General features: G+C 40.0%; 2 protein-coding genes across 14 annotated transcripts in view; both read left to right on the top strand.

Moving 5' to 3' along the window:
• The first annotated feature begins 130 nt into the window (after positions 1-130).
• Positions 131-6,362, top strand: sumo3b (small ubiquitin like modifier 3b). The gene is made up of 4 exons (XM_044215812.1): positions 131-327; positions 2,321-2,449; positions 2,627-2,698; positions 5,047-6,362. Exons 1-4 carry the CDS (start codon positions 307-309, stop codon positions 5,110-5,112), a joined length of 288 nt encoding a protein of 95 aa, XP_044071747.1. The 5' UTR covers positions 131-306; the 3' UTR covers positions 5,113-6,362.
• Positions 6,363-10,343: 3,981 nt separating this feature from the next.
• fmnl2a (formin-like 2a) overlaps positions 10,344-24,257 on the top strand; it is a 56,819-nt gene continuing 42,905 nt past the window's right edge. For 3 of the 13 annotated variants that reach the window (XM_044215974.1, XM_044215978.1, XM_044215980.1), the window contains exon 1: positions 10,350-11,054. In XM_044215974.1, coding sequence (XP_044071909.1) covers positions 10,941-11,054 — 114 coding nt within the window. In that variant the 5' untranslated portion in view covers positions 10,350-10,940. Of the gene's footprint in view, positions 11,055-24,257 lie in introns of all 13 variants that reach the window. The other 10 variants (XM_044215967.1, XM_044215969.1, XM_044215971.1 and 7 more) reach the window with 7 other exon arrangements.

The raw sequence follows: 24,257 nt of genomic DNA on the forward strand, positions 1-24,257 counted from the left end.
TTAATTACTTAACTATTTGTATCTTTAGTGTAATGCTTCTGAGTGCCCCTGGCTTGGAGTAAAGGCTTGTTTTGCAAAAGGGCCCTTTTGTTTTACCTATCTCGCGGGAATGCGCATACTAGCTTGCGCGCTCACGTATCCGCGGCCCCGAAGACAAGTGGAGCACGTGACCGTTTTGGTCAAATTACATTTCAAATTTCAATGCGCGCTCCTGATCCAAAGGAAAGAGCCGGAGGAACTGATAACCCGCTTCACCATTAACAATCCGTCTCCACATTATTAATAAATCCCTGGGAAAATAGCACAATGTCCGAAGAAAAGCCAAAGGTCAGTACTTCGAAGGAACATGGTGTTCATTTTTGCCTTTAGGTGCTAATAACGCCAGCTGCAAGTTAACGTTAGCACATTCTGCTAAGCTAGCCCTGCTTCCAGGCTACAGATACCGCATTTGAGCGGGTCGACGGAGAAAACAAAGGTTGACCAATTTGCGGATCTTTTGGCTTTAGGCGCACAGGTTTGTGTTTGCCGTGTCCCACCAATATCAACATCCGCTACTGATACTCGTTGGTTTACTTTTAAATGAAGCTATGTTTGCTAGCGGCGGTTTCAGAGATTGCCTGTAAAATGAATGATTTGTGTTTTCCCTTTCATTTGCGCCATTGTGACTTTCTGCGCCAATTTGAACATGGGCTAGCTTGCTATGCTAACCAAGGGAGAGAAAGGAGTAGCTTTATGTGTGTGAGTGCGGTGTCTGGATGGTGAAGCCTGCCTTTAGGAACAAGCTTGCCGTGTACATGTATCTAATTTAAGTTAGCTGGCTAGTTAAGTTTGCTGTTGTTGTAGATTAACGTCATACTACCGGACACCGGTGTTACAGATCATCCTGTGGTCAGATTAACTGGTGGCGATCACCTGAATGTGTCGGTGGTTGCTTGTAGTAACGGCAGATGTTGAAAACAGGAAGAGGAAGCGTTGCTGTCTTCGTGAATGCCTTTTGTCCTAGTTTGATTCGGTTTCCAATACATTCCCATCTGGTCATTTTTCTTTTTAGCTGTGTATGTGAGTGAAATGGTGTCCCCTGCAGGATTCACTAGCTGCACTTTGACTATTGAAAAACAAAGAAGATAAGCAGTATGTGGGAGTCATATCAGTCCTGTCAATAGAAAAAGAGAAATGTATCCATACATTTACTCTCTTCAACACAGTGGACGCAGGCCTTTTGTGGAGCAGCCTATATCCTGTATAGGCTGAGTGTGGCTTGGCCTCCTCGTTTGTACGACCTACTGTCGGATTGACTTGTGACATCATGCACACCACGCTCACAAACAATCCACCTTTTTGTCATGGTTTAAATTCACAGAAAGGAATAACGTTACCATAATGCAACATGAAGCAAAACATATTGATGATGTGATTACTAAACCTGATTGATAGTCATCGATACTACAGAACTACGGTGTCTTCATGAGAGGCACAAATAAGGGTAGAAAATAATTAAGCGCCATCATCCAATTCTTTTCTAGTGTTCCTCTATGCTACTAAATATCATTGTTGCCTTTTTTATTTAATCTAAATTTGAGCTTCTGTAACACCTGAATGGGAGGGTTACATGTGCAAACCGAATTAATTGGCTGGTATGCCTAAACCGGCAAATCCATGTATTCATTTCCATTAGGTTGTTTATGCAATCAGTTTATTCCACATGAGCACAATTTGCACAGCCTAGTAAAAAGGAAAGGGCTGGCTACATATATGGGTATTTGTGTTATGTCAGCGTTTGCATTATTACATAAATCAATATGTTTTGCTTCATGTAATGTTGTGGTAACATTATTCTTGTCTGTGAATTTAAACTCTTATAAAAGGTGGATCGTTTGTGAGCGAAGGCGCTGCGAGTACAACACTGAGCATGGTGTCACAAGTTAATCCGACAGTAGGTCGTACAAATGAGAAGGCCGGGCGATGTGAGGACACACTCAGCTTGTACAGGATATAGGCCTGCTTCCACAGTGGTGAAGCGAGTAAATGACACATAGCTCTTCTATTGACAGGAATGATATTACTCCCACATGCTGCTGATCTCTCTTCTTCTTTTATTATGTTTATTTTTTTAACAATAGTCAAAGTGCAGCTAGTGAATCCTGCTGGCGACACCATTTCACTCACATACACAGCTAAGATGAAAAAAGATGGGAATGTATTGGAAATGTAATTAAATTGGGGGGGGGGGCATTCAGGAAGACAAACACCAGTTAATCTGACCACAGGTTGATCTGTAACCCTTGTATGTTGCTGCTGCTGATGACGTTTTTTGTTGCAGGAAGGAGTGAAGACGGAGAACGACCACATTAACCTCAAGGTAGCTGGTCAGGATGGGTCAGTTGTACAGTTCAAAATCAAAAGGCATACTCCGCTCAGCAAACTAATGAAGGCATACTGCGAAAGACAGGTAAGTTCGTTCTGAAAGACTGAAACATACACTTTTAATTCCCTGTGGTAACAGCAGACTTTTGAGCTGACTTAATTAATAACACTGTCATATCAACAAACTGTTGTTTATATTGTTTTGTTGATAGCTGATGCAAAATCTCACTAAAAGGCAATGTCTGTCTGTTCTCTTTTACAGGGATTGTCAAGTCGTCAGATAAGGTTTAGGTTCGATGGACAGCCAATTAATGAAACAGACACACCTGCACAGGTTGGTGAAAGCTGGACTCCTCAAAATCCAAAATATGACGAGCTGCACTAAAAGCTCAAGTAGTCTAGTCATGGAGAGGATTATATATATATATATATATATATATATATATATATTTTTTTTTTTACAGTTTTTCTTAGGTCAGTCATGTTTATTTTTTATTTTTGAAGTGCGAATAGATAAATATCTGTCAAAGCATAAGTATTTATTTCTTTACTAAACATACTTATATCAGTAATGGAGACAGTGAAGATAAGTACATTGTCCAATTTTGTCTGGTGTGTATGCTGTCACTCCTGTTGAGCTGTGCAGTGGTGAGTAGACTTGTAACGTGACATTAATGAAATGGGAAATAATGGAACGGGTTACGCTTCAAAATACTTCCATGTCAGACGGACATGAAGTTCAACATGCCCTGATAAATTGCCCTAATGTTGTTATTCATTCTAAAAAGCAACACCTAGTATTTGTGTAGTATTATTATTGCAGTTATTTTGCCGGTTGTGAAATCTGTGGTCAGATGAATCAAATTCACCATTAACAAAGCATGCTCATTCTGTTCAAGTGTTTAAAACTCTTATCATAATTTCTGACTTATTTTAAACGCTTGCATTTATTGTGTTTGTCAGTAGAGTATACATTTATTATTTATTTTTTATATACTTGCTCAATTGCTGACTGGATACAACCCTCAGGAATTAAGAATGAATCCTCCCATTGTAACTCAGTGTGTTCTTTTTTTAGTGTAGTTTATGTGGAACCACTGACCTTGCCGCTTGCCCTGTTATCCTCAAACAACTGATGGAATGTGTTCACACGCAATTGTATCTCCAGCAGTTAGTTTTTAAATATTAACTAGCAGCAGGGCTGCACAATTAATCGAAATATTATCGAAACCGCAATATGGCCAAGTGTAATATCCAAATCACAGAAGCTGCAATTTTTTTATAAAAGTAAAATGTGTGACAAAACAGCATTATAATGAAGTACTGTGGTGCTGCAGAGATTCCCTGGTCTATAAATTTTGTTCTCCAGATGTAAGAAAACATATTTGTTTGGTACAGACCCCAACAAATGTCACATTGTGATTTTAATAGTTTTTTTCAGTGAAAATAAAAAATGTAATGCAAAAATTATCATTCCCACTAACCGTGAATCATAGTGCAATTGTAATATGTCAAAATAATCGCATTATTATTATTTTTAACCATATCGTGCAGCCCTAATCAGCAGGGAATTGCACAGTATTTATCTTTTGCAATGTGTAAATTGTGTTAGACTTGTGACAGTGAAGCGAAGGATAGTTTCCCACTATTGAAACATCCTCACTTCTTGTCCAAATTGTAGTAATCATTGAAATTGATCAAGTGTTTTAGTTGCACAAAGGAAGCAATATTATAACAGATATGCAAAATAATAAAACTAGATGTGGTATAAAGTCCCACTCAGACGTGTTCCATGTGAAATATTTCCAGCAAGTAACACCAAATAAAACTAAAACATTTTTACAGTTTTGTTTGTGTACGAATTTAAACAAACAAGATAAAGCGTTAATTCTTGAGCTTCAAAGGAGCTGGTAGGTGGATTTTGTTTCGTTTGGACAGACCCAGGCTAACCATTTCACCTTGTTTTAATGCTAAGCTAAGCAAATTGACAGCTGGCTCTAGCTTCATTTGTAGCTTACAGATATGAGAGTAGTATCAATCTTCATCTAAATCTCGGCAAGAAAGGAAATAAGGGTATTTTCCCCAAATGACGAACATCTTCTTCAATGCTGCAGGATTGTTGATATCATATTTGTTTAATCATTGTAAAAATATACGTAGCTGCTAGGAAAAAAAACACTGACTTTTTTCAAGATCATGTCCTGGGATGGGTTTCATCTTCATTGGATCAAGGTGAAAATAATCATTTTTAAAAAAATACATAAAACACAATACAAAGGCCGTCTTCCATTTAGGGCTGGATATCGTTTTGAATTTGTCTATGCTGGTGCCAGTATGATACCAGAGTTTCAGTACTGAAACCAAAGCAATACTTCCCTTTTTAATACCTGGAAAAATTAAAATACCCTTTTCATTTAAAAAGCCAAGGGTTAAATGTTGTCAGAACACAAACGGCCATCCGAGAAATTACCTAAATACATTTGTTTTAATAATGTTGTTTGACTCAGGAACTACAGTCGATGGAGCAGAGAATAAGCAAATCTAACCAGACATTTAATGCCAGCTTATGGTACTTTTCAGTGCACACATTGCTGTTGGTACCAAAAATTTGCATTTGCTGTAGAATAAATAATTATAATTGTTCTTAAATGACTAATGTGTAATTTGTGTTTGTTATTACAGCTGGAGATGGAGGATGAGGACACTATTGATGTATTTCAACAACAGACAGGAGGAGTCTGTTCTTAAGTGGAATGTGGACTCTACTCTTGGAAGAACATCCACGCCATTATTTTCATGTCGTCTTTGTTTATTTCTGTTTAATTCTTGTTTTGTTTTGGGTTTATTTTATTATTATTTTTCTCCACTGTGCTTGGATAAATGTCAGGCTCTTCACAACATAAAAGAAGGTAGAGGTTTTTCTTTTGGGGCCAAATCCTAACTTTGAGATGCAGGGTAATTTTTTTTTTTTCCCCACATACGTGGATGATTTGAAATTGTCCAAGGCAGGGACATATCTCAGATCAGATATGGCTCGTTATGGAAAAACCTATTGCGTTCTTTTGATATTGACATTACCTCCTGCATGTCTCAAACCATAAGCTGAACTACATGCCAAAATCTCTTCTTTTTTTTCTTTTTCTTTCTTTTTTGTTTTGCAGATTGTTGTAAGCCTTCAAATTCAGGATGGGTTCAACTATTTTTAATTCATGTACTTGGTAGGATTGCTGATTGCTGTGGAGGAAAACTGCTGGATGGGAGCCCGTGGTTTCTCTCCATAGATAGGGAAGACGTTTTGACATATTTGTCATGTTATAGTAGTCTCTCTTTTTTCTTTTTTTTTAAGGAACATTGAAAATAATTTGATGTATCCCTGCCCATTTTATCTTAAACATTTGCTAAGAAAAAATGCTTGTGCCGAGAAAGATCCATATGTATGGTTTACCTCAATACTGTCACCCTCAACGCAGATTTAAATGAATGGTAATTAAAGTACAGTAATGTTTCTGGACCAAAAAGCTAAATGAATAGTGTTCTTTATAAAAGGGTTTGGTTAATATGAGAAATGTAGATGTAAAGGGTTACTGTGACCGCAACAGTGGTCTTTGTTGTTACACAGCAGGAGAGCAGTTTTCTTGATGTGTTAATTGGTTCCTTTCCACCTTTTCAGTACTTTAGAATAAAAATAATTGACCTTTACCAGTCCAGAAATTGAGTGTCTCATCTAATGTTATATATTTCAGTCAGTGTATAAACAAATATTGAATCAAATCTGCGTTGCCAATTTGAATACGTTTGTCCAAAATCTATCCAAACATTATCAACAGATGCTTAGTATGTTTGACTTGTGTGTTGTTTATGAGAATGTCCACCTTAATTTTAAAAAGTAACATTTGTTAGATTTGCAAGGTGACACCGGCAGATATTCCACAATTTCTTTGATTTGTACATTATTTGTTGTCCCTATACTGTATACAATAAATATAGTTTGATACTCAGCCTCTTGAATGATATATTACCTTCCATTTGTGTGGACCTTAAAATGAATATTTTAGCTATGCTGTTCTACACAATGCAGGGCAAACGTTTGAAATATTCAAATCTTGGGTGTAAACAAACATGCAGCCATTAAGAGGCCTCGGTTAAAGGGAGGACCGCAGACTGCGTGTTTTCCATTCCTAACCTGGATGGTGGTTTGATCTGTGGTAACTGTCTCATGTAACGAGAGATGCAAAAAAAATATTTTGGCCACTGATGTATGTTATTGTGGAAAATAAGTGATTGTCTCCAGATGTGACGCCCTGGGACAGAGGTGAATGTGTCCAAGTCCATAATTACATGGATTTTTTTTTTTTTTTTTTTTTTTTTGTCTCCCTTGAAAATGTTTGTGGCGCTAAACTGAAAAGATTAGACAAAGTTAGCCTTGTGTTTATAATAAAGCAATCTGATCCAGAGTGGGCAATACACTTGACATGCATTAGAGGGCATTGTTGTTCTGAAGATCCAGAGGATCACTGCTTGCTCTGCTAAATCCACAGCTCTACTTGGTTGAATCACTGAAGTCTCCTGCCCTTAAATTAAAATACAAAGACACATTTGTTGCTCCACTCCAGCCTCGCAAAGGCCATAACTTCACGAGTCTTCTCTTATTTAAGAGGACTTCATTTCACAGATGTTACTATACTGTGCAGCCAAAAGAACTCCCTGTGAGCCTCCTCACACAGTGGTCCGATTGTGCTGCCTTTATTTTTGGCATCTCCTTTGCATTTTATATTTCCTCGTGGAGATATCGGAAGCCTCTCATATTTCCCCATACCTCTCAGAAATGCAGCTGCAAGGTGCCCCCTCCACCCATACATTCATATATGTTGGAAGAATATATGTTGTGCTTGGTGAAAGCAGAGAGAGCTGTTGTATTGCACCAATTAAACTGCGAAAAAGAACCATTTAAGGGAAAGTTTGTTTTATTTTATTTTCCTGGTGCCATTTTCCCAAATCCTCTGTGAGGATTGGTGGAACTTGAGGGCCTCCTGGTCAGACTGTTAGGGCCAAGGATACTAATGAAACATAGTTTACATAATTGTAGGGCCCTGTGTTTTCAAAAATCTTTTTGACTCCGTATACAGTATGTATGTACTGTATCACCCAGCTGAGCAGTAGAAGAACACAGACATTAACTGTAACAGTCAACACATTCCCGTTTTTCATTGTTGTGCTGTGAGTCACTATCAGCTGTGTCAGGGACGCTTGTAAGGCAGCACATATTCTCAATAGTTTTTTCACTGTAGTTAATGGAGAGACACTTTCTATTGTTATTGTTTTAAAGCTCACTCATTGTCTATCTTTTGTCACAAGCTGCTCTGCTGTCATTGTACAGTAAGGCCCATTTGTTTATTATTGTGACAAGATAATAGGTGGATTATTGAATCCAACTACACAATCACTTAAATGGTTTAACAATGAAAAGGAATTATTATTTTCATATGAGAAACAAATGTGTATTACATGCATTTATGTTCATATGAATAACGAACATAGGCTTCTGTGTATGAAAGACATAATTGCATAAGAACTAATAATCTCTTGGTGAATGAAACTTGGCCCTCCTTCACAAAGCTAGATTACCAATCGGGCAAAGTATGCAACTGCTCCTAGCTTCCCTGTGTAGCAAGGGGTTTTTGGTAATAGCTCACTAGCAATTCTGACTTTTTAAGCACAATTTAAACTTACCTGATGTTAAGACCCTGTCTTGAAGACGGTCTGAATTAATTTGTATTTAACCATGTTACCATACAGCAAACATGGGGCCATATAATATTCCAGCATAGGAATACTGTACACATGCACAGGGTAGGGGAGGAAAAGGGGGTTCATTTTTGCTCCGGGGCTCTCTAGCAGGTTACCCCAGCCATGGTACTTCAGAATACACCAGTTTTCTACCTATTTTCTGATCATTCACTCATTATTTGTTTATTATATTTTTGTAGTCACTTCAGGGTACATGTTCAACACGACATTTTACATAAAATTTAGGCTGTAATCTGTAACAAAGTAACACGCGTTTCATGATGGAAAAGGAGAGAGAAGAAGAAATGTATATTACCTGATCCCCATGCTCAAAATAAATCAATAACAAACAAATGGTCTGCCAATACTTTCACCAATCTTTTGCTGGAAAGATATGTGCACACTAAACAAAACAATTAATATCATCAAATTACTTACTTTTTAAACACTTTCTTAAATTGAATAATAGTTGAACAACATTTTAAATCATTCCACAATTTGGACCCAGGTCACGATGAACATGCTCTACAAATGTCCTCATTAAACCTCAATTGTTGGATCTACATATAAAACACTCAAATCACAGCTACTATATGTATTTGTTTTGAAAACCAGAATGAGCAGCATCCTCAAAATAAATAGAATCCATTAAGTTGATAAACATGTAGTACACAGTACACACATTACACAACACAGGGGGAGGGGTCTTCAGACAAATCAACTTAACTTGTTAACACGTAATGATAATATGAGGTCAGTCCATCCTCAGTGTGTCCAGCCAGTAACCACAGATGTGACACCCTCCCCTGTTGAATCAGCCCAGCAGCCTGAATGAAACCACTGTGCATCTGGAGAACCTCTGGATCGCCTCCAGAGAGCTGCATGCTGATGTCACCCTCTTGTGCGTAATGTGGTCCCCACCCTGTCAGCAGATCAGATTTCATCCTAACGCATGTTGAGATCTTGAGAGGAAAAAATAGTGACTGTGTTATCATAAATATGGAGTTATACAGTGACTTTTTAAGCAAGTTTTTGAATTAAAGTGAAGAGAGGTACAGGCTGTTAAGTGTGCAGGGATATTGGATCATTTTGAGTGATTGCTCTCATTCAGGGATTCTCAAAAACAAAAGACCCTCAAATACATCTAAATTAAATATTTGCTAACGGTTTTGTCCCAAGGATCTTTGTCTGAGGAGAGATGTAAGAGACAAAAGTAGGAGACAGAAAGAATGAAACCAATAACTTCTTCACACCAGACATTTTGACTTGTGATAGTAGGATAAGGTGTTACTAATAACATTAGTGATGGCTCTGTTCTGTCATGACAGCATGAAAGTGAGCCAGCATGCACAATACCAGGACACTGAAACTGAAGCAGCTGAATGGAATCATTAATTTTATGATCATGTGCTTTTCCTACTGTGAGATGTCAAAATGTCTTCTGTGAAAAAGGCAGATTAGTCTGTCCTGCACCAGTTTATAATTTGAATTCCAGAGAATGGATTAAATCCACTGTAAAAGCTGTTTATTTTGCCAGACATCCACTGGAAGCATAAACATGTGAAGAAACATTTTAATAGAAAGTTATTTTATTATTAATTATATTAGATTACCGGTGCAGTAACACTCATTAGACACATATTTACAGTAATACAGGTACATACCCTCTGTCACTGTACACATGGTAGAGTGTAAAGGTTCCATGTTATTCGATTTTCAAAATACAAATAATATTCATCTCACATGAAGGTTATCTACAAGCCTAGTTTACTAGACCTCTCTCACAGCAGACATTGCCACAGGTATGTGACATGTACTGAACAATGGTTATAATGGCTGCATTACATTTCACTGCCAGTTCCAGGGTCCTGGTGTGCATGCTGTTCATGGTGGGATGCTTGGAATAGAAGAATCATTCATTAATGTTATTAGTTACACCTGTGCTTTTCCTGCTATGAGAAGTCAAAATGTCTACAGTGAAAATGGTTAATAAGGAAGAACTGTAACATTAGATGGAGTGGTTTTAACAATGAAATATTGAGGGGGGGGGGGGCGCGCTAGGGTCGCTATATGGACCCCAGTGTGTTGTCTCTCACAATGGACTCAAAGTACCACAATGCAACACAGAAAATATCATCTCCTTAGCTACGGCTTTGGGAACTACGCCCCAAGAAGAAGAAGAAGTGGGAGGTTTGCTCCTGAAAGGGCTCATTGTAGGAAGGGATGAGAGTGTGTGCAGCCGCGCGGTGTGTGGTGTGAGTCTGTGTGTGTGTGTGTGTGTATATGGACCCCCCCGCTCCCCCTCCTCCTCCTCCTCCTCAACTAGCTGGTCAGCAGCGGAGGGATTAGTGAAGCCAGCTCCACTCACTACTAACAGACTGGGGGGGGTTGCAGTAAGCGTGAATCATGCTCGTCGTCATTACTACCGGCTGGGAGTGGAGCCGAAATTGTGCAAGATACGGATAACAGCGAAGAGAGGACCGTGTGGACTGACTCAAGTTTCCAGGTCTCCTCATTCTGCCGTGAAAATGCCTCACCAGGGGCTCCTCTTCTGCTGCTGCTGCCGCCGCCGCTGCTCGGACCCGTCGCATTATGCTGCCTCTCTCACGTGTGCTTTATGTTGAAGAAGAAGTGACCGGGAAAAACCTGTAAAGGAGCCTGTGAGGGCGACTGAGCAAAAGCCAAGGGGCGTGCGGATATTTTCCTTTTCGCCGTGCGGAGATTTTTCTCAAGTGGAAGAAGGTGGGGGGGGGTGGGGGAAAGTTGTACTTGTTGGTCAAAGAGGAAACATGGGGAACGCAGGGAGCATGGACCAGCACACTGATTTCAGAGGACACAACATGCCTCTGAAACTGCCCATGCCCGAGTCAGGTGAACTGGAGGAACGATTTGCAACCGTTTTGGTAAGAAAAAAAAAGTCGTTTTCATCTGTCTGCTCTTTGTTCCCTCCATGCTTCAGTGTCCTGGGACGGGACAGCTGTGTGTGTAGGTTGGACCTCTGTCCAGCACGCCTGTCCTTTGTTGTACAGAAAAAGGGGTATTCCGACAAAAAAACCTTTTTTATTTTTAAACTGTGTCAGAGGCACAAGAGATTTGCATCTGTTGTACTACTAGAATACAAATTTGAAGGTTAGGCAACACTTTCTTAGGTCTTTTCTTTATCAAAGTAGTGATGAAGTTGTAGCAGGACTGTGAGCATATTGAATTCAGCAGCCACTCAAATTAGTCTTTTTTCCCCCCATTAAAGTATCCTGAACTGAAAATATCCATCAGCCTTTCAATTTTCTACCACACCATGTTGAAATGCATCCAACATCACATTTTTTGGCTCCCCTGACTCCAAATGCAAGATAATAAATGTTTACTGTACAGTAGTCCAGCCTCAATGTGTAGGCACATGAGACACCTGCAGTCATAACACTGCAAATTATTGGTTTTATGGCAGTCTTTTTCTAACTTTATGAGTCCAGACGCTGGCTCACTACTGAAGCTCTAAGTGCCCAGCATGCCAGATCCTTTGAAACATCTGTCACATCATAAAATGTCAACAGCTTCTGTCAACAATTATGTTACCTGGGAGTGAAAGCTTGACATTCCTGGTGTTGTTGAACGAGCCTCCAGATTTTAATAGTGTAGAAATAAGAGAGCATTTGATGTGAAAGTGTTTTTGTTGATGGTTGACGCTGGCCATTGGCTGTGTGTACAAAAACTTCCATCACCAGTATGTTTAGTGGGAATTTAGTTGTAAGCACTTTGGTACTAAAGCATTATTCACCATGTTCTCTTGTGCTCTAAAGTGTTGTTATAGTAGCCATGATTGTGAATAACAAATAGCCTAATAACTTTTTGCTGATCAGGAGAATTTCCAGTACACAGCTCCCCAGTCAGTGAATAAAGGTCTAAATAGAAGAACAGGGGAGTGATGGTGAAATTCGAGAGCTGGCAAAATGTGGGTCAAACGTGATTGTCGCCTGCCCTACTGCTCACATAAACATTAGCCACTCAGCAGAAGGAATCGGACCTGAGCAAGCAGCTATGTGATTGTCTTTAAGATGAGGAAAAGGTTTCATTTTCTATCTTTGCTGCTTTTGTCTGGCACAGAGCTGTGTTTTTTTGTTAATATTGGTGGCACAGATCTTTTAGCCTGAAAGCCTGTTATAAAAAGTGGATCAAGTTTAGGTGGAAGTCACATCATTGTGTGTGTCACAGTGTTGTGTTGGGCTGTGATTGCTGCTTGTCAGACATTGATGAATCCCATTCTGTGCTGTTATAGGCAGCAGACTTTGGGGTAGAGAGGTTTGACGTCACACCACAGAGGGATTTGGGCCTTCTTCGTAATCATGTCTGCTTTTAAAATCATCTACTTCTTACAATCTGGGTTTATAAACACTCTGAGCAGTAAATGTCAGGGAGGAGAAAATCATTAGGATCCATATGTTTGGTTTACGAAACTAATCTTTATTATGCTTTCCAGAAAAAAACCCAACAAATCTACCTGTCTAACTCAAGGATTTTGAGGGCTGGCTGTCAGAAAAGCCGATCCTCATAGCATGTCAGGAACTCCCCCGCTCCCTCCCTTCCTCCTCCCTGCTGCCAGCATGATGCCTCAGCTCTTGGCGGGATGGAAGCCCTCCAGCATTAGAAGAATTTAGTTCTATAATCACAGCATTTAGTGTTATTTACTGCCAGTTAAACCCTAATGTGTCTCAGCCGTGCCTGATGGCAGTTGGCTCCGTTGATTGCCGGAGCGAGTGGCACTGAGTGACTCTGATGACCTCACTTCAGTTTGAATAGCAGATGATTAGGATGATACCTCGTCGTCAAGTCTCTCAGTCCTCTTTGTATCCCAACATATCAGCTGTTACCAGTGCTGATGAATCGAGGTTTAAGTGCACTTGGCTGCTGATCAACGGCCCTTTCACCTACTCATTAATCATTACTGATATTATTTGCTAATGCAAAGTTTTACAATGTTTTGATTGATCTGTATTGCTGGTTGGTTCCTTTTTATAAATCGTAAAATAATTATGTATATATATATATATATATATATATATATATATTGGACTTGATGCAATTCCATAGTTTTCCCTCAACATCGGCGTGATGGAATAGCAGCAGGATTGTTTACCTGCCACTCCTAATAGGTTTGATCAACAGGCAAGCCCTGGATCACAGTAAGGAGCCGTTTGGATTAAAGGCTTGTGCTGCGTGTGACTACATTCAAGCACTTATCAAGGACATACAGCATTTGAATTTGGGTGCATGCTGTGTGATGTAAAAAGCCTCCTTTCAAATATTCACTCATGACTCCCATCATCTGACCAGACCACATATATTTGTAACCACACATATGAAATAAGGCTAATTCATACAGTACGAATTGTAGATCATCCGCTGCACAAGGTATTTATTTGATTCTTAGCTGTAGATGATTCCATGGTGTTAAAGGAGAAAGCTGCTGCTTTTAAAATTTGATACAGAGTATACTTTTATACTTGCAGGGCTTGTGTCAGTTATGTAGGTTGACATGTTTTTCTTTTCTTTTTTTCATTAAAAAAAGCCAAATATCCCAGTGCATCATGGTAAAACTATCTAAAGTTAGCAAACTTTCCTGATTTCCTCATTTAGATCAGAAAATACCTCATCAAAGAATAAATAAACAAGACTAAGAACCTGACGAGGCATTTGTTGACAATTTTGTGTACTGGGACATTTTGTTCAGTACCCAAAAGGTATTGATGTGTAATACCAATACCTTTTTGCAGGGACAATATTTCATTGTAAGCCAGGTTTGACAGTTTAAAGTTTGTGTATAAAATCCAAATAAAACAAAAACTGTCTACTTAGCCTGCATATCCATTTCCATATTATGTAAACTTAACATAACTAAACAATTTTAACTGACTTCAGCTCATTCAAAGCTGAAGTTAGTTACGTTTGAACACAACTTGCTTGGATAAAGTTGTGCATGCATATCAGTATTTCCAGTCTGATATTTTCACTCAATTTGACATTTTACCAGTCTCATACAGTGACATGGCTATGTATGATTGTAGTGCCACTTTCTGGGAAAAAGTCGGGGTTTCTGCCCGCTGACACGGTCGGCATTTTCTACTAAATGAAAAGCTCCCACTGAAGTCTCTGTCTTGTGAATCCCTGGAGCCAAGGGCTGATCTTTGAAATAGACTTAGGCTAATTGTAATGCAAGGCCTCTGCCATGATAAGAGAGGCTAATTCACATGTGACCTTGGCCATGAAGTGAGGTGTAGTTTAAACCCAAATATTCGTTGTTTAAGGTTGCTTAGGTTTTCCCATACAGCATTCAGGGAAAATGGCTCTGTAGTTACTCTGGAAAGCATGTTTGCAAGCCTTCACCTCTCTTGTGGTTGCCATAGTATTGGTGAGACAAGTCTACAAGAAGAAGATGGGTTGCACATGATGATTAGCCAGTATCAGGGCAGTCTTCTTGATGTTTACTTTTCTGATATGCCAGTGAATCTAATTTATGGCTGGCCATATCAGCATCCCGGCAGATCAATTTACTCTGCATTTATTGCCTAATCAATCCAACATTGTCGTTTAGCCAACCATTAGAGGATATAAGCAAAGCTTCAAAGTGTCAATTTTGTCTCCCGGTCTATAAGTGCATACTGGCTGAAAGCACATGAAATGACTGCAATCAATCCCTGTGAGTCAAATGTACAGTATGAGTCAGTCTATATGCTTCATGCTGAACCACAGGAAAATTACTCTGTGTAACAGGAATTCAGCCTAGGCCTCATATCTGCTCCTTTGCCTCAGCTAACCACAGAGTTGACATAAAAAAAAATTGTACCCACATCCAGAATACCATCCACTTCAATCTCGGGGCCGTAGTGTTTGCTGAATATCATGACTGCTGTCAGGGAGGCAGAGAAGTTCACAGCCATTATTTGTTTAAATGCCATATGGGGGACTATAGGCTTAGCTGTTGTTGTAGCTGCTCTTCTCAATAGTCTGCCCAGATTACATCTAAGCTGCTTTGTTTTAAAGGCTGCTGAAGCACCCAGAGCTGCTGTTATTTGTGCTGTGAGGCCCTGCATCTGAAATCTACTCCCTAGATTAATCACGAGTAGCCTTCATGTTCAGCTGAAGGCTAATTTGTCACATCGACAGGTCCAAGCTAGCTGTGCTTTTTACTTGTACAGCAGTTCAACCTGAAACCCTTCCCAGAAGAAGTATTCAGCTGTACTTGCACTAATCAAATATTTTTATATAAACAATGGGTCAAATGAATACGTGTAATGTGAAAGGTGTCACTTGTGATGAATCCACAGTGAATTAGCACCCAACTATAATTTCCTTCAGTCCTACGGAGCATTTTATTGTATTTCAGCTCATTGTTTCGGTTTTACGGCCTGAAACTTTACTGTTTTGGTTCACTCTCACGGCTCTCATCAGCCGCAGCAGGCAGCTGAAAAAAACTTGTGATAAACCCACTGTAGGCTATCTGCCCAGCATCAAACGGCACACCAACAAAGTTGGTGACTAGCTGGTGAACATCTAGCAACTAAACACTCAGATGTTTTTCTCAGGAGTTGGTAGAGACCAAAACAGAGCTACAGGAGAGTAAATACTGGACTTTCAATTGTCAGGTGGTCAGAATCTCAACCCCAATGAATGCAAACATTGCTTCTTATCTGCTGGGTGTGTAAATAGTCTGTTTGCTTGAATAACATTAGCCAAAACAACAATACGACCATAGTATGCGTCAAATGTGTGCGTTATGTTCAGCTTGTGAAGTTTTGCCCCCAGGTTTCCAACACTGTAAATGTTTGATGCATCTTTTTTTTTTAAATTGCTGTTTTGTAATTCAGTATCTACGTATATACTCTAACTCAGACATGTAGGTGTATGCACAGATGGGTGACAAATTAAAGGAAAACCTGTGTAAATGAGTGGAGAAACACAAGAGCTTCCATACAGAGCACGAGGAGTCACTGAATGGATTGAGTATGAAAATCATGAGAATCATATACAATGGGCTTTGCTGTCACCACATCTCAACCCACCTGAACACCTGCTGTATGGGAGGTTTTTAACTGATGATTTTGACGCTCTCCTCTACCATCATCAAAACATCATTATGAACCCAAAACATGTGTTCATCCCTCCAGTAGAGTTTCACAGACTTGAGAAGAAAAAAATAAACGTTTAATCAAGTTAAATAGTAGCAGTATGTACACACATTTAGTTTATTCTGAAAGACTTGAGAAGGTCTGTTACTTTTTAACCATGGTGCGAACACAGTCATCCCTCCATCTCCTACATTGCTATACGGGACCCAGGAAGTGACTAAGCTAACCCTCCTAGTTTTTCCATGTCGACTCTTCTTCATTAAAAAGCAGAACAATGGGTATTGTCTGAGGAGCAGAGGGTGAACAGTGGCTGATTCCCGTGCAGCAGGCCTGGGGAACAGAGCTGCTCTTTATTCTGTGGAGAGCCCAAGACGGAGCCTGGCACTGGACCCAGACCCGGCAGGCTGCGAGAGGCCCCCACACATACCCAAATATGTAATGGGCATGTGTGTTTCTGCTGTGTCGGGGCCCCAGGATGCTCCCCCACCAATTAGCTGTAACAGAGCTGAGCATGAAATGCTTGGGGAGCGATGAGATCCGGCAGCCAGTGTGCCGGCCTTTGCTGCCTCTGAGATGGGATGTGAGGTGCTGCGGTGTTAAACGATAATGTGCTGCTCAAAACCCCGAAGCGTAGCCTGGAGGCATCTTGCCTGGCTGACAGAGGGTCAGCTGATTATGTGGGAATAGGTCTCTTGGCTGTGTGCAGGCACCGCTGAGTTGAAACCACTGGGGCCTCAATCAGTATTGTTCTTCTCAGTTCAGTTTTGACATCCACACATTTCGGGGTGGTTTGGTTTTCTGCATTGCTGCGTGGGTGGCGGATTACTGACCAAAGCAAAGCTATACTGACTTTAACATGTCTCTAAAACCTTTCAGAGGGTTTTCAGTATGATCATACCTGATTACAACAGTCCTGACCCTTGTGTGGGTGCTAAGAAGAGTCTCAGGAGTCTGGCCTAGTGACCCTCCATCTCAGTTACAGAATAGCAGAGTAGTTGAGCTTTTTTCTTGACATTACTGAAATGTTGCACTGAATTCTAGAAATTGCATTGAATTTTGTTGTATTGAGTTTATAGTTGAATGTAGCCTTGAACAGTGTTGTGCATGGATGTGCTCGTAGAGCCCCATTCATTGATGTTTTTGGTGAACGGTGGACTGAACGTATCCATTTGCAACTGATGAATGTGATTGTGAGCACGCTGTGTTTTATGGCACCCGGCATGTCGCTGTTTTGGGTCACAGAATCTGATGGATCACAGATTTTTGAAACGACACAGCGAGCTGAAGCATCCGACCAGTCTTGGGAAATATCTGCGAGGGAATGATGATCACAAAAAATCATTAAAGGGTAAGACCACGAGCCAACAGCTGCAGTATATGCAAGTTCCTCCACCTAAGTCAAACTCACATCATTTTGTAAAAGAAAAAAAACGGAAGAAATTTACGTGAACTAGTGAATTTTTTGGTACTGTGAATTTAGTTCAAAATTGAAAATTGTGAATCTGTGTGAACTGAACTTTGAGCTAGCTCTTGTGAAGTGTGAACTTGCACAACACTGACCATAAACATCTTTGCTGTAGGCCTTCCTGCGTAAAGAGCAGGTGTAAGATGACTGGAAAAGGCCTGCTCGGTCCTTTCATGTTGGTCACAGCCAGTTGCCAGTGTTGTCCAACACGACCCGTCCAAAGGCCACACAAAAGAACAGGAGAGTCACTGCTCTTTGGAGAAGTGCATTATGGTCAGGATCTGTCCGTGCTCCAAGATGGCAGCTGCGCTATAAAGCGAGACTGCTCCGCCAAAGTGCTGCAGAGTGGGTGTTTTGTTATGAACTGTTAAGAATTAGTTGATGTTAATGGTGTTGAGCTTTATCAGAAACCAAGTCCAGAAAAGCCTTCAAATGTCTGTGTCATTGTGACAAATTAGTGGTATGTTGTGGCTTCAGGATCACCTTTATCTTGTGGCATTTATAATATTGTCATTCTCTTTTAGGGGCCTTGAGTTTTATTGAGTATGTTTACAGTTGGATTTTAGGCTGAATTGCAGAATCATCATAATGGTTTCATCTGTTGGCTTATTTATCCCCATTATGTAGCTTTTTGGAACTGAATAATGTGGATCTGTGAGGCTTATATAAAGACGAGGACTCATGGTCTATCAGCTGACATTTTGGATTTGTTTGTACATGTTGTTCATCTTTGGACTTTTTACAAGCTTGTACAATATCTACACTGTGTCTTTCTATCCAAATGTAGAAAAGTGTGCAGACAAGATTGTAACATTCAATATAACACCATATCCTCAACTGTAACTTGCTTGTTGGAAAGGCTCAGCAGTTTACTTTAACATAGCCTCACTTCTTTTTAGGCTTTTCTTCCTGAATGATTTTTTTTCTTGGGACATATGTTGCTTTTGAAGCTGCCAGAGTCAAAAAGGCAGGTTTTGTCGGGTAACGACTTGCCAGAATTAACATCTGCAGAGCAGAATGGGAGGTCCTGTTGCAGTTGAATGTACTTCATTGCTCTTTGCCAGAGTTTGATATAGGCCCCATCACAGCTCCAGACAATGCAGCAGTCTGTTGTTTCAGGCTTTATTGGACAGAATATGTGCCTCTCACCCTGGACCCCCCACATGAAAACAAAGTAAAAAGTGGACTAGCTAAAGTCTCGTGGGTTAGGGTTTAGATTAAGTAATGATGTATTTCCAATAAAACTCAAAAGCCAAAGCAGGGACTTGACAGAATGTCCTCCTGAAATTAGCTCATTATTTAGGGTCTGAAGATTCATAGCATCCTATTGTTTTTGTAGGCTTTCTTTCTTTTTCCTACAGCGGGGGCTTTAGCCAGTTTATTCAACTGGCATTTGGTTAAAAACCCATTTTAAACAATTTCCCCACAAAATACAGCAGATCACAGAACTTACCGATCCCAGGATCAAAGCCATAGGTGAGCAGGTACATTTCAATGAAACGCCTGTAGTAACTGGCTCATGAGTCACAATGCAGGACAGATAGACGACAATAGCCGTATCAGTTTCTTACAGTAGTGAGAGAATAGGTTCAGTCAGTAACACCTGGTTCAGACGTTTTAGCTTTGATAAATTTGACAGTGAAGACAAAAGTTGGAATTAGGCCAATCATAATCCAAAATGCTCAGTGGGTAGGCACTTTGTCCACTCTGTATCCATGCACAGCTTACTCTGCTGGATGCACTTCTGTCTGGCCCCCAGGATTGCTGCTTGCTGCTATATTTTCTTTATTTTTTGTTGACAAAAAGGTAGTGATGTGGTCAGCGATCATGTATTTTCATGCGTTATCAAGCTCCCATTCAGCCTTTCTTAATTGGACGATACAGAAGCACATTTCTGTGTTGGGCACCTGCAGTTCAGAGTGCATCAATCATCTCATTAGCAGAAGAGACTGTACAGCTCTTTGTGATGAATTCTTCAGTGTTGGAGAGATGTTTTCAGATATCAGGGAAATAATGCGATGGAATTGCTGGGTTAACCACCAAAGCTATCCCAGAAGCTGATATAAAGCAAAGAAGAAACCAAGCCTGTCATGCCAGCTCTGAGTCTGAGGTCTGAGCTCTAAGGTGTTAACACTGCTAACTATGAAATTATATTTAATATCTCCAAACACCAGTAAATCTCGCTAGATAGTTTTCCATATCAGCAAAAGCAAACAGAAAGCACACAGCTTTCAGTATGTGTGTGGATGTTTATGTCTGCTATTAATGCGCATGTTTGACAACAAGCCAGACAATATTAAAAACATATTTCCCAAGTAAGTCTGAATCTATTATTATTTCATGTTGCATCGGACCTTTTTTTTAAAAATCATAACGCTTGTTTTGTGAAGTATGAAAATAACTACGTAATTCTTTTAAAAGTAGTCTTTTAAATATTCCAGTGTGGGTGTTTTATTTTCCACTCTTATAAGATGTTGTATTGAGTCTGTTACAGTTTCCAATCTGGTTTTCTACACTTATTCTACTATTCTATTGTTCTTGGGCAAAGACTTTAGGGGAAAAAACTATTTTGCTTTATGTTGTATTAAAGGAACAGTCGCTTGATTGTGGCCTCAATGCAGGAGGAGACGTATTGCACCACAGAAACAATTCCAGTGTGATGAGGCTAGAATACATGTGATTATATTTGTTATATAATGTAATGTGCTACATCAAATCATTCCCATAACATAAGAGAAGATGCCCACACGCTGACAAAGAACTTGGAGGCTCTTCAGATGCAAAAAATGATCAATTTATAATGTATCCAAAAGGTGGCAAAGTGTTTAAAAATGAGAAAAAGGTGAATGTTTTGGTCATAGGACCATCATCAACACAACTTACAGATATATATTCCTACATCACAACTATGCAGATGAGGGTGGTTGTATATGTTGGGATGCTGTAGTTAATAGAAGACAGATTAAACGCTCTAAAGGATTATACTTAGCATTAAACTAGTCAGCCTCCTGTTTGTGAGCTCATAAATGTCCATCCCACTGCCACCTACTAAAATAAAGTTTATTAGTGTAGAAGTAACAAAACTTTATCTGAAGGTGTTTTCTTCAAACCTTATATAACACCTTTCAAGTAAACCAATGATTTCATTCTATAACCAACTGCATTTACACTCCCGTGAGCCACAGTTTATCTTGCGGATAAACAACTGTTCTGATTCATATTCTTTGTTCTCTTGGACAAGAACATGGACTCCACCTCGGTCCAGACACTTTCGCAACCTTGCAACATCTGGCCTGGAACTCCTCTGTGTTCATGTATCACTTGTTTTATTTGGACAACTTCCTGCTGCTCCAAATCATCTCCATAATGTTTCCGGTATTTGGATAACATCCAGCATGAAGTCTAAGTGATTTTACCCACAATGTAAACATTGCACCAGCCTTTTTGCAATGTACTGTATGTTTGCCCACAACACAGCTGAGTAATTGTTGTGGATTTTTTGAATGTCTTCCCTTTAGATATATTGAACAAAAGCTGAAACAGAGTTGAAACAAACACTGTTGATTTCACTGTCATTACTCATATACAGTAAGGCTCACTGAATGCCCTTGGTGTTGATGACAGTAGGGAAGATGTGGAGAAAATTACACCAGTGAGGTGATATCTTTCACCAAGAACAGCTGGTACAGATTGATGAGCTCCAGTTAGTGGATGTGAGGTTGGCAGACGGTCTGTTAAGTACAGTAACATTATCACACAGAGGTAAATGAATGGAATTTCATTGGAACGTGCTGTTAAGGGGGGATGAGCGGCCAGGCTCAAACATTTGAACTCACCATTTGGTCGAGAGGCATTCCAGCGAACAGCTTCACAAACATAAACACTACTGTCTCGTTGGAGGGGGCTGCTGAGCCAGGGTAGGGGGCCCTGGGGATTACAAAGCTAATCTGAGGACAGACAGGGGACACCTGTGCCCTCAAAGAACGCCCAGGATTACGGATCCATGCTGCGCTAATGAGGGGAGGACAGCTCGGTTTGGATAGCACATGCCTCAGGGCCGTCCTACTCCTTTCTCCCTTATGTAGGCAGTTATCTCTCATTGCCTCCATTATTAATATGACAGATTTTGATTCTTATATGTGTGAGCTGCAGGGCTCCTCCACTTCCCTGCAGGGTAAATGAGAAGAGAAATAGCTGGATGTAATGCAGTCTGTCACATATTGGTACACCTGGGGAGGTGTTTTCCACTCAGAATGGCCTGCAGCGCTAACCCCATTATAACTGCGTAAGTGCCTTAAAAACACAAAGCACGCCTGTGACTGATGAAGCAAGCATTGGGAGAGAACTGTACAAAATCCAGTCATTTCCGGAGAATTGAGCAATTCGCAAATATTTCTCATGACTAGTCGTCAATAACCAATGCAGTCAGAGGTTTTCTTGTTGTGGCATGCAGTGTGGTGTCTGTAATGCTCATTTAAAAAGTTGTTTAAAAGAAGAGTAATAAATTAGAGGTTGGAACATTGCTTTGAATGATGCATACTGGGTGTTTACAACAGAAAGAGATGTGATCTGTTAAGGTCATTAGTTTGATTTTGTCTGGTGTCAAATTGCTTATAAGAGCGGAGAAAACATGTTTTGATGATTTGGATCACATACTGCTGGTTCTGCTGGCTCGGTCTGAAAGATAGGAGTTCTTTCTGGTTGTGGTGCATTAGCAGGGAAAAAGGTAGAGATAGAAGAAAGAGGAGAGTGTGGGCATGTCTCAAACTCATTGCAGCCCAAGTCCCCAAGGACAAATCAATCCCCGCTCTGAAAGATATCTGAGAGGAGGCTGGGTGGCTAAGAGGCGCTGCACTTTTGTCTCTTGTTAACGTGTATAATACGTACATTAGAGGGAGTTAACACAGTGAAGCATGGGCCTGTTTTCAATCACTTAGCTGCTTTCAAGAAAGTTAGTTTTTTTTGCCATGGTAGCTTGGTTTTCAGATTCTGTGTTGGAACAAAAACGGCTAAAGGGGCATGAACGGGCGAATTGACTCTTATATATTCTTAATATTTTGCTTTTGTGTATTTAGTTTGCAACAGTTCTGTGACATGTTAGAAGGCCATGTTAGAAGGGTTTGGCAACAGTGTACTCAGAAAGATAAGGAAAGGACTGGAGGAACATTTACCAGTGCAACAGCAATGTAAAAGTGCGCCTGTATTCATTTTCCAGGTTGTAGAAGTTCAGTATTAGTTGGTTTCTGCATTACAATTTCTTTTTTCATTTCATTTTCTTTTTTGTTTCTTCAAAATGTGATTTCAGTTTTCGTGTTGAGCTGGAGCACAGGATTTTCTGTGTGGATTGGTTTGAAATCTCTTGTTTTTCTCTTGATGAGCCATTTGTCACTCTGCACACCTGGGCTTATTCACCACCATTCAAATGGATAGCTTCTCTGTTTTGTTAACATGGTGTACATCTTTTCACAGCAACGGCAACTAAAGCAGGCCCCTCATGTGGGCTGTGTGTTTGCTTTTGTAGCCAGCTGTGCTGTGAGGGCCGTGCCTCCACAGACCTCCTGGAAGGTAGTGGTTGGTGCGCTTTGAGCTTGTTGCCTATTTTTACTCTTTTTATGACTCAAGCTGCCTAATGAGAGGATACATGGACATTAATATGTTCCGTCCATATTCCTGAGCCTTGTGGCCTTATGGGAGTTAAACATTGACATAGAATGATATCAGTTGCAATCGCTAAAGTTGAGCTACTGAATGTCATAGTTACAGGCTCCGATTACGGTTGCTCATGGCTCGGCTGGGTGTTAGTATGCCAACTGAATGGAAAAATGCCAGCAGCATATAGTTTTAATCTGATTTACGCTTAGAGGTTTTTGGGATTCCGTCATATTTATGATTGCTCTCATGTCAGAGATGCAGGATGACCATTAGAACTGAATATGAATTAAGTCTCAATAATCCTCACACCCAAAGAAAAGACAGTGTGTGACACTGGCAGTTTAAGGGTTTACTGCTGTTCAGGCTCTGTACATACAAATATTAAATGTAGCATGTGTGGTGCTTTTTGGATAATTGGTTGTGACCTTACAGCATGCCAGGGAGCATCAGCATAGTGCATCAAATGCACTATGCTGAGTTAAAGTTTCTGTTTGTTTCTAGTCTTTCTAATTCAGCAAGCTCTTTTTTAAGTGTAAATCATTTTGCCTTCTGCAAAGTCTGCAGCAATAACGAATATGGCTTTTAATCCAAAAAGGTTAAGGTTTATTATCCATGCCTTTTAAGATATACAGCCCTTTCTTCAGCTTGGTGTCTTTGCAATTAATTTACTCAGCAAGATTTTTGCACACTTAAACCAAAGAGGCTGAAAAATATTGTGTTAAACTGGTTAGAAGGAATATTTATTCAATACAATACTACAACTATTGTAAAATGTCATGCACTGTAGTGAGCCCTGTAACTGTAGCCTGGAGTGGCTCTTGCACAATCTGGACAATAAACCAAACAGACATTACAAAAATGTATTGGCC

The sequence above is a fragment of the Siniperca chuatsi genome, linkage group LG12 (assembly GCF_020085105.1).
Source record: "Siniperca chuatsi isolate FFG_IHB_CAS linkage group LG12, ASM2008510v1, whole genome shotgun sequence".
Lineage (NCBI taxonomy): Eukaryota > Metazoa > Chordata > Actinopteri > Centrarchiformes > Sinipercidae > Siniperca > Siniperca chuatsi.

What these genes read in the sequence shown, in the direction of transcription:
- sumo3b (XM_044215812.1), top strand. Translation starts at nt 307, where the DNA reads ATGTCCGAAGAAAAGCCAAAG. An exon ending in AGGCATACTGCGAAAGACAG is followed by an intron (nt 2,450 to 2,626) that starts GTAAGTTCGTTC and finishes TCTCTTTTACAG; the next exon opens with GGATTGTCAAGTCGTCAGAT. An exon ending in AAACAGACACACCTGCACAG is followed by an intron (nt 2,699 to 5,046) that starts GTTGGTGAAAGC and finishes TTGTTATTACAG; the next exon opens with CTGGAGATGGAGGATGAGGA.